The sequence below is a fragment of the Scleropages formosus genome, chromosome 19, assembly GCF_900964775.1.
Source record: "Scleropages formosus chromosome 19, fSclFor1.1, whole genome shotgun sequence".
Taxonomy (NCBI): Eukaryota; Metazoa; Chordata; class Actinopteri; order Osteoglossiformes; family Osteoglossidae; genus Scleropages; species Scleropages formosus.
In genome coordinates this window covers 23,549,092-23,559,857 of record NC_041824.1, presented here as the reverse complement: position 1 = coordinate 23,559,857, position 10,766 = coordinate 23,549,092, and the positions used below count along the sequence as shown (strand labels likewise).

At 44.4% G+C, this 10,766-nt stretch overlaps 1 protein-coding gene across 1 annotated transcript; it reads right to left on the bottom strand.

Annotated features, from left to right (window-relative positions):
• Positions 1-7,085: 7,085 nt before the first annotated feature.
• On the bottom strand, positions 7,086-8,895 carry LOC108932537 (P2Y purinoceptor 1). Its single transcript, XM_018748996.2, has 2 exons — positions 7,750-8,895; positions 7,086-7,576 (listed from the first exon to the last, which is right to left on the bottom strand). The coding sequence occupies exon 1, from the start codon at positions 8,747-8,749 to the stop codon at positions 7,763-7,765; it is 987 nt and encodes a 328-aa protein (XP_018604512.2). The 5' UTR covers positions 8,750-8,895; the 3' UTR covers positions 7,086-7,576; positions 7,750-7,762.
• Between the last annotated feature and the right edge of the window lie 1,871 nt (positions 8,896-10,766).

Below are 10,766 nucleotides of genomic sequence, written 5' to 3'. Positions count from 1 at the left end.
GCTAATGTAATGAACACATTGTATTTTCTATGAGATGTACGTCATTTTGGAGACAAGCGTCTCCTAAATGAATAAATGCTAATGTAAAAAGTCTTATGAGTGATTGTAGTAATTATATTACGTCAATTATTAGTGTTCAAATAATAGTAAATAGTTATAATATCTAAATAATTTTTTTATTCTAGTATTTATTGTAGATGTTAATGTTTATTTTTATACAGCACATTGAGAAGTACCTTAAATGCATGTCTTTGGACTGTGGGACAAAACCAGGGCACTCTAGGGAAACCAGGGTCCAGGAACCCTGTGTGGACTTGAGGACAACATGCAAAATCCACACAGTGAACAGGATTCCATCCCATACCCTAAAGCCCAGCCTAGGTGCTGTGAAGCGCTCTTGCTACCCACTCGGCCACCTTGTTGCAGCAGAATAAATTAAAAAACAAAAAGCAACATCATTTAACAAAGACAACAAGGAAAGAGCATAAAGGTCCTTGACATCCAACCCGAAGAAAAAAACAAAGCATTTGTGTTACTATTTTTATTACTGCACATATGTGCATTAACTGAAGACGCAGTGCTTCTTCATCGGTCGACATAACTAGTGTATCTCCCTGCTACCTTGGCCAATCGACCAATCGAGATTATAATCTGCTACTTCTTTGAAGCACATTTGCATGTAAACAAGGTCCACCCTTTTAATCACACTTGGTAGAGTTAATGCGTTAATCACATGCATGTTGTTATTAATCTCTTTTCTGAGGTGAAGCCATTAATGTTTGATGATAATAATGTGCAACTTCTGCCCATGTGCCCTTGTGTGTCCGCCTGCCCACTGGACTCTTCAACGTCCTTTTGCTTTATGAACAGTTCAAAATGTTTGCGTGGAGAAAGGCGCACACAAAAACAGAAGCAACAGGTATAAGTATAATTGCACTAATATTTTCACCAGGCAAGTTTTTTTAATTGCAGAAATATGTAATCAGTACAGCTACTGAGTGCGAGAGGACGGAACAGTGCAGCTCTGGAACGGAGAAAAGAAAAAGTGGTTCTGTTGTTCTGACAGATGGAGGGAACTCGTTGGTGCACTAAGGAGTCATGATGAACAAGGGCTCCATTCTGGAGAAGTTGGTAGTAGGAACCGTGCTGCTTCCCAGTGTCCATCTTCACACTCTTGTACCAATGGGTCATCCTGGCAATGAGGCCCACGATGTCCTCACAGCACTCCGATCCCAAGCCCTTTGTTACTTGGTCAACCTGCAACGGAGCGACAGACTTGATCCTGCCGCCAGCAGCCAACAGACAGAACGGGGTGATTGAGGAAGTAAACCGAAGGTCAGCTGAGCAGCCACAGTCTGGAGAGGCTGGGCCAAGCTCACCAGCTAGACATTGGGTCAGAGCAAGTTGCCAATGGTCTGGCACTTCATGGCACTGATCTGACACTGTTTCATTTCCAGCTGATGAAGGGTCAGGTAGCGTTCAGATACGACAGGTTTTATGTTACAATAGCAGTTGTGTGTGGAAGTGCCGGCCAGTCCAGTCCGACTCTTGGCCAACCCTCGCTTTCCAGGTGAGAGAGGAACCGGAGTGGTTTGTCCCTACCTTCTTCTCTGCATGTCTTTGGGGTGCAAACATGGGGAGAAACAAAAATATGACTCAGGGGGGTGTTCATTAAGAGATGAGCAATATGATGCTGTGTGGCTGAATGAACTCCTCTTGAGGGTGAATGAATGGTGTATTTGAAAAGTCAACACGCACCTACTGCACCTACCTGGACTCCACAGTTTGCTTACCTCTGAAAAATTAGTGTCACCAGTAATTCAGTCTAGGGGCACTTGGAAAACTGCACAGCTCTCGCTGTGGACACCCACCCCCACGTGTCATCAGGGGGATTACAGTTGTGTTTTGACACGTGTTGAATACCGTGGTGTCAGTTAAATTGTTTCAGTATTAGCTTACTGGAGTTTTGTGACCCAGGGCTTGGCGTGATGGGTGATAAAGTCACAGGAGCAGGCCTTGGTGTCGGAGCTCTTGGCAAGAGAAGGTCGCTGCGAAAAATCAACTTTCTGGCAGCGCAGTGAGGATTTAGTCTTGGCTTTGGAAGAAATGTGAGGCCTGCTTTCCGCTCAGAGAGTGTATAGAATGCTTCCTGTGAGGTCTGTAAAGACGAGTGGTGACGCCATTTCCCAAGCAAAACTCGCAACCTCTGAACCCTCCTCCAGCAGTCCTGACCTGGGAAGGTCCTTGAGGGCACGAGAGAAATTAGATTCCAAGGATTTCAACCGGGACCCTTTCGGCAACACATCCACTTGTTGTGCTTCTTCGCTGGCGCATGGGAAACCCCAGTGATGTAGGGGCAGCCCCGGGAATGCCGGCGGCAGACGGTTGTGTGAAGGGTTGAGGCTCCATAAAGTCGTGAGGCCGGCCACTAAGGCGTCGGTGTGCTCGGTTCTCTGCAGAGAAGCCACTCTGTCATCTTCCAGCATGTGTTCTCTGCGAACGAGTAGGTTTATGGTAGAGCGAGTGGCACGCGGAGGCGTTGTCTGCGACACGGTGGCCGATTTACTGTCGTCCCGGCAGCCCTTATCGTCTCACCCCACCGCTTCTGGCGATTGACCGGACTGACGAAATACGGCTGCTTTCAGCTGCTGCCAGACATCTATCACCCGAGGGCGCCGTCCCCAGTGTCCACCGCATCGTTCAAGATCCGATATAAGAACCCTTTTCTGCTTCGGCAGAGCTTCTCGGAGCGACGTTGAAAAGCCGGTTCCCAAGGGGTTCTTGCTCCTCTACCTTTGACAGCACTGGGTTGAGAAAGGAGTGTATTACGTTGGGAAGTGTCATGGGATGCTTACAAAACCACGAGAGGTATTGCAGTCCTCAGCCTGTCAAAAGTTGTGAAGTTGAAAAGTCTATGAAAACTAAAGCAGCATAAGGACTCGCTCCGGACTTTGTGTAAATGAAAAATGACAACGAAAATATGAGAGAGAGGAAAGTGTGTTGTTTCAGTAAGTCGGTGTCTATCGGGACTAGAGGCGAGGACCTTTGGCTATTTTTACGAAATCGGTTTCTGTTTTTCTTTCAGTCGAAGGTGTTTTGGGTGAGTGACAGCCAACCACCACGGGAAGCCCTTGTGCAGGTGCTGAGACGACAATGGAAAAGAAAAATGAACACAATTTCTCTTCAAATTGTGCTTAACATTAATAAACGTAAAGTGCAACACAAACCATGTGTGTACAGCCATTTGTTCAGTCACGAAAAGCTATTTAAGGACAAAATACTGCAGACAAGAGGCCAAGACAGTTCATTGGGCGAGATCTCTGCCAGCTTTTATTCTAATTATCCTAAGCGATTTCTTTTCTTAATCTTACTGTTGTTTTTTTAATTCATACTGTTTTCTACAGCCAAGGCTGCACTTACCTCACCGCCACCTGATATTTCTGTTTATGGTGATGGTCTCTGTTTTCCATGCAATCCATTTGGACAGAATTGGTAGACAAATGAATCCATGTAAATGTAGATGTCTGATTCATCTGATGAGTTGGGATAATGAGACCTTCAGTGATACTTGGACTGTCTCTGGACCTGAAAAATCCCCAGAGCCGCACATGATAGCGACTGCACATGGGACAAACGACCTGGCGCCACCCTTTCCTGGGCACATTGAATTTTCCAGATGACAGCTTCAGTAAAAGACAATGCCATTACCAGGATTTATCCTCTGCTCTAAGTGATCTTCAAGCAAAATAGGCTTAGACGATTAATGCTGCACCTCGGATTATTATTTGTCTAAGCAAAATAATTATGCACCGGGACTTTAAATTGAGCCATTCTCCATTCCTCCGCACCAATCTATTGATCAGAGCAATGATGTGTTTGGCTGCTGCTGAGCTGTAGGACTGTGGTATTAAGCTTGAGAGCTGCTGCTGGATTCAGCCAATACATTTCCCTGTGGATGGGGCCGAATGGGTGGGAGGAGGGCTCTTATATGAAATTGTCCCATGGCTTGAAGTTAGAGGACATGGCAAAGCTCCAACCGAAACCGGATCTGGACCTCGACTCACTTTGTAACCCCAAAACTCGCTCCAGCTTCACCTCCTGTTCCGAAGCCTGGTCTCCATCCCAAACACCCGTCACACATCATTCCCTCCCTCATCACGCTCAATCCTGCATCAGTTCCTGGTTTTATCATCCAATAAACTCTGCACTTGGTTCCACCCCCATCTCCATCGTGATGTTATTCATGACAATATGTGTTCTTTTTCATAGATAAATAGACAAACAAATCAAAAGCTGTAAATTATAATAATGCCCTAACAGCTACACTTGAATAGCAATGGTAAACTCAAGAGTGGACGGATCGAGGAGAATCTCCCTAGGGATGGTGGCCCGGGGTTGGTCTTGTTGGTGTCCTTCCTTCTCTCCATTGATGCTCAGTGTGTCACATAAAATGATCAGAAGAAAATGACATTTCTGAGTATAAATGAAAGCAAAGTGTGGACTGAGCAGACGATCAACGGCTCCTCAGAGACGACCACTGATTTTGCAGGCTCTGGTGTTTGCTGCAAAAAGGGTTGCGTGATTCCTCCGGAGCTTTAGCCTGACACTCTGACATTTACTTCCATAATTTCTTTGTTATTTTAAAGCTTCTTTATTCCCCTCTCACACCAAGTTCCCGCATCAGATGAAATATAAGTGTTTTAATCAACACATCAGTTGCATCTCAGAGTTTGTGTAATTAGAAGGCTTGTCATATGTGATGCTTTGAGCAACTGAAAAATATAATTCAATTATTTAAATGCATCACTTTAAATTCACTGAACCTTGTGAATCTGAATCAGAACATGAAGGGTCATGGAAATGTGATGAATTCATTGTGATCACCAGTCTGGTTTTATCGCTTGTGTGTGGGAAGACGCTATACAGGAGGACACATTTTGAGACGTATTCCATTTAAGGAGCACAGAAAATATATTAATATTTTTGCAAATGGGAAAACATTGGACAAATTGACACCAACAGAAATTCTGGCTTTATGTCTAGCTATTGGTTTTTGTATCTCTGCAAAATGGCACAATGTCTAACATGGTGTTAAAAAGAGAAAGACCTGTCACCGTGTGGGTCGCACACTGCTCCGCGCGCGCCTGTAGCACCTGTACACTCTCATGCATGTTAAGAAAGGAAAAACAAACTTCAAAAATTTCAATGTAACATTTGCATTAAGAGGGGATGCGGTGCTGCAGCAGGTTTGGCAGGGTCCCACTCTCTGGTGGGTTGGGGGTTCAAGTCCTGATTGGGGTGCCTTGTGGCAGACTGGTGTCTCGTCATGGGTGTGTCCCCTCCCCCTCCAGCCTTAGGCCCTGTGTTGTTGGGTTAGGCTCTGGTTCGCCACGACCCCGCTTGGGACAAGCGGTTTCAGACTGTGTTTGTGTGTGCGTTTGCATTAAGTTTTCTCCGTATGTACATGTTTACATTTTTAAATTTAGTCAACGCACCTTTCCAACACAGTGCACAACTCAGAGTGCACAAGCGTGCCTTTCACAGCACACCAAGAGTTACAGATGCGCACACACATATCATTGTTCAAGTGCCTCATCTGATCCTGTGGTGTTTCCAAGCACACATTTCAGTACGAGTATCTGCATAGAGAACTGACAGGGAACATAGAGGTGATCATGATCGATTATGTAATCCAAATACATGGAACTGTCAGCAGATCGTGGGAGAAGTGCATCCAAAAAAAGGTGATTTTGAGACCCTTTCTGAATGCTGAAAAGGATTCAGCAGTTCTGAGGGACAGAGGGAGCTCATACAATTACACCGTGCCCAAAAGGATGAACCAGTGGACTTGAGGCCACCAAACACCCAGAAGGTGGTAAATGGCCTAAGGTGAGCAGGACCTGTCCTTTCCAAGGGCTTTAATCATTATTTATGAGCCATTCTATTTAAATCAAACACTCATAAACAGCATTCAGATCATGAATTCATCATCTATTTTATTGGGTATTTTTGAAGTAATTAGGATGTCATACGCCACTTAAAAGGAATAGCATCAGCTGCCGTGATGGACGATGATGCTTTCGGAACGTAGTTCTACATACGCTCTCCAATCTTAGTGGAGCACTGCCACCCTCAGATCAAACTGCAGACACACACGCAGTAGTCGCTCAGTCATCACAGCGTGTGCTTTGCTGTTACACTATGAGTGTGTCGTCTCTTCCCCTTGGTTTTGCTGCACATATGGTAAACTGTGGACTGACGTGTGAGTACAGCTGTCAATCCAATAGCAACAAGACAGATTAAAGCAGCTTCTCAAGAAGAACCATCAAGTCCCAGTCTGGGTGTCCTAGAGTGACATTTAAAAGCCACCGTCACCTGTGCTGAGGAGCAGCGCAGCACTTTCTTGGGCACTGGGGGCTGGAAAGTGCTAAAACTAATATTGCAGTTGCATCTATTTCTACTTATATTTATATTTATAACTATTTATCACATCATATCTCTTACTCACACTCCCTTGCATTGTATCTAGTGACTATTTTTCTATATTGGGTACTTCATATTTTTAGATATTTTTTATTCTTCATTCACATATTCTATCTTCTCATCTGTGTCTTGTCACTGTCATTCTGTCTGTGCTGTGAAAGTTCCTGTCACCAAGACAAATTCCTTGTATGTGTGAACATACTTGGCAATAAAGCTCGTTCTGATTCTGATTCTGATCTTCTACAAAATATTATGCTCAAAAATTAATACTTAGAAAACATGCATATGATTTAGTTTTTCCTCTTTCACTGATGTACCTTTATGAGTCTTTTATTAAGGTAATTCCAAGAAACATTTGAGCCATCACTGGATCATTGTGTCATTTAAAAAAAAAAGGACAGCGTACAGAAGGCCTTTGGAAGATTGATTTTTTCTTTGTTTGTTTGGTGGTTTTAAATTTCACTTCTTGTTGCTTGATTCTTTGTGAATGTAACTATGGAGCTATTTTCCAGAGGACAGTGAATGTGCAATGTATTGAGCCCCAGGTGAAGGTGGAGATCGGGCTGCTGGATCACACACTGATATGACAGGGCCCAGCCCACTTTTACATTCTAACACTCTTTTTAATTGTAAGGGACATGTAAAAACAAAATGCATATTTGTCCTTTTACAGCTGCAAGCGGACTTACAACTACAAGCAGTTATTTTCAGAAATAAGTAAGAACATCCAAGATTTTTTATATGACAATTCACACCCAGTCCACTGCAGAGTTTATTCCATTTACAAGACTTTGCAAAAAACGTCAGCCTGTATTCTTGGTCAAAATCACTCAGAACGATCATCATCCTAACAACATGATGCTAGACTACAGAATGAAGAACACAATTACTTACTCTCGATTATTTACTGTGTTCCAGGTACAGCGAGGTGGTGCAAGTAGACAGAGTTACGCGACGGATTAAATGATACAGCATCCAAAATGTGAAAGAATTTATGACAGCACAACATTTCATCGTGGTGCAAAATTTTGGGCAGATAACACTCATATTGCTGTTCTCAGCATCATTGACTTTAGTGGGTCCTCTCCTTTACCTGTCAGGAATTTCACAACCATAAGCATCTAGCGAGCAAGAAGCCAAAACCAAATGTTGCCATGAAAATGTGAGTATAAACCTCTAATTTCCAATTATTTCACAAAACCTACAGTTCATGGTCTACTGGAAAATGTCTGTACTGGTGAAACAAGAGAAAGGAAAAGTTCTTACTGTGCTTGTGCTCTTAAATGGGAGATTCGGGGGTTTCAGTTCTGCTGGTGCTGTTCAACGCCACTAAGCTCAGTCGTCCTAGAGATTTCCGAACTCTTTCTTTCATCCTGAGAAACTGCACGTAAGCGTCATTGTACAGGAAGAGATACACCACTGGATTGATGGCACTGTTCAGGCAAACGAGACCACGGCATATTTGGTGAGCAACATAAATGCTCTTGAAACTTTCCTGGCAGGTGCCTTCAGCTTTCAAGATCCTGGTCTTCAGGTTCAGGAGGCGAAACACGTGGAACGGGATGAAGCAAACAGAGAACAACACAGCCAGAGTGACCACGTACCTCAGGCTCCGCTCCTTCACCGAGTCCTGCAAATTGTCTTTCCTGGACAGGACCAGGGCCACGTGTCCATAACATCCCAAGATGATGAGCAGAGGGACGCAAAACCCCACGATGGTCCACCCTATGCTGTAGTTGAAGTATTGCTTCAAGTTTTTGTCGAGAGCGGTGTCAAAGCAGCGGTAGGGCGCACTAGGGGGGATTTTCTCAAAGTACATGTCAGGAGTAATCTGAACACACACCAGCAACCAGACAAGAATACTTTGGGCCACACAGTGGTGGCTGGAGATTCTTCCCTTGAACCTCATGGTGTGGACGATGCCCAGGTACCTGTACAGGCTGATGCAGGTGAGGAAGCCGATGCTGCCGTACAGGTTCAGGTTGAAGCAGAATCTCGTCATCTTGCAGAAAGTGGATCCAAAAATCCACTTCTTGTTCTCGTAATAAGCCAGAAAGGGCAGGGTGATGATATGGAGCAGGTCCGCCACGCCGAGGTTCAGGACGAAAATCCGAACATTTCCCAGTTTTTTCCAGTTGACAAGCATCGATTTCAAGCCCCAGCAATTTGCAGCGAGACCGATGATGAACACCAGCACATACACGGAGGGCAGAAAGACTTTCTTAAAGTCAATGTTGATTGCCGTGCAGTTGCTTTTAGCAGTCATTTTTCTGACTGTCTGCAAATGCTCTCACAATAGAGTAGAGCATGAGATGAGTCAAAAAGAGCCCCGATTGTTTCTCTCAAACCACACTTCTTCAGATATTTCTAGCCAATTCCTGGCAGGAAGGAGCTTTTTTTTTGTGTTGCATTGCACCTTTACATCACTTATCTGTGTGACCAAAAGTACCAGCCTACGGTTGTGACGACACTTTCCAGGAACCACACAAGCTCACATCCGTGCTTTAAATAGCGCCAGTAAACAGCAAACAGCAACACCATGACACGTGCACTCGGAGGTCACACATTTTGCTGTAATTGTGCTGAGCGAGGCACTCACCTTGAATTGCTCCAGTAATGATAAATACCCAGCTGTGTAAGTTGGTCAGTCCTGCTGAGTACCTTCACATCGTGACGTTGCTTTGGAGAAGAGTGTTGAGTCAATGCAATTAATTGAGTCGGTTTGGAAAAGCTGACAGTCGATGGCTGGACCTCTGACAAGGCTCAGTACGTGAGAGGAACCCTGCTCTGCTCAGGCTGTGACATTGCACAGTGACATGACAAATCACATATACACTTTGCACACGTTTTGGACAGGTGGTAGCTTGGCAGTGAGGGTTGTTACCTTGAAATCTGAAGGTTCTCTCTTTAAAGACTAGTCCAACGGTAACACCCTTTCTCAAGGCATTTACTCTGAGCTGATGTAGTAAGTGTACCCTGCTGCACGGAAGGGTAAATCTTAGTGCTCATCTGACACTGAAACTCTCCTTGGGTGAAGATGTCAGATCAATAATAATAACAGTAATAATGATAAGAATAGGGGACAGTTGGTAGCATAGTAGCTAGAGTTACTGCCTTTGGACCCACAGGTTCAATCCCTACCTCTGGTTGTAATACCCTTGAGCAAGGTACTTACCCTAAAATTGCTCCAGTAAAATCACCCAGCTGTTTAAACAGGTAGATGATTGTAAGCATGTAATAATTTTGACCTTAACATTGTAAGTTGCTTTAGAGAAAAGTGTCAGCCAAATAAATAAAAGAATAGTGTTTCTGTGAATGGGGTAAAACAGTCTTATGAAAATCTTGAGCTTTAAAGTTCTTTCCACAGTATCTTAGAGAAACTGGAATCTTCTGCCAGACTGTGCCTTGGCAAGACCTGCAACACATGGTGAACAGCAGGATGTGAGCACGATGCAAATACAGTACGAGAAGTGAGAGTGCAGAAGATCTCACACACACACACACACACACACACACACACACACACACACACACACACACACACACACACAGTCTGAACTGCTTGTCGAGCTGGAGCCCAACCTGGCAACTCAGAGCAGAAGGCTGGAGGGGGAACACACCCAGGACAGGACACCAGTCTGTCGCAAGGCACCCCAAGCAGGACTCGAACCCCAGAACCCCTGGAGAGCAGGACCCAGTCCAACCCACTGCACCACCACACCCCTGTAGAAGATTATTTTCTCTGAATTTAAATACACATAAAAAGTAAATAACTGCAGAATGTAGTTTTAGAAATATTATATAAAAAACACATCAGTTTAGGTGTCAATCAGAATTAATTGACATTTCAGTCAGATGTTGCAAAACAAGTTTTCTGGGCTGCAGAAACAGGTCAATCACACATCTGCTGTTTTTGAGGGATATTCAAGTGCAGCTATGGTGGCACTTTTTTCAGAAAACCATTTGCTTTATGCTTTGGACTGATGGGATGCGTTCACGGTCTCGCTGCGTTCACAAGTGAGCGGAGCACGGTTGTGGATTTGGCGTTGACCAATAAAAATACTGTGAAGGTTTATTTATTCGTGAGTGATACATGTACAATAAATTAAACCTGAAACACACACACACACACACATTTTCTGAACCGCTTGTCCCAAAGGGGGTCGCGGGGAACCGGAGCCTAACCCGGCAACACAGGGCGTAAGGCCGGAGGGGGAGGGGACACACCCAGGACGGGAAACCTGAAACAATGCATATCTAAATAAAACTTGCCCTTTAACTTA

Bases quoted from the DNA above. Each gene is read 5' to 3' on its own strand.
- LOC108932537 (XM_018748996.2), bottom strand. From the start codon at position 8,749: ATGACTGCTAAAAGCAACTGCACGGCAATCAACATTGACTTTAAGAAA.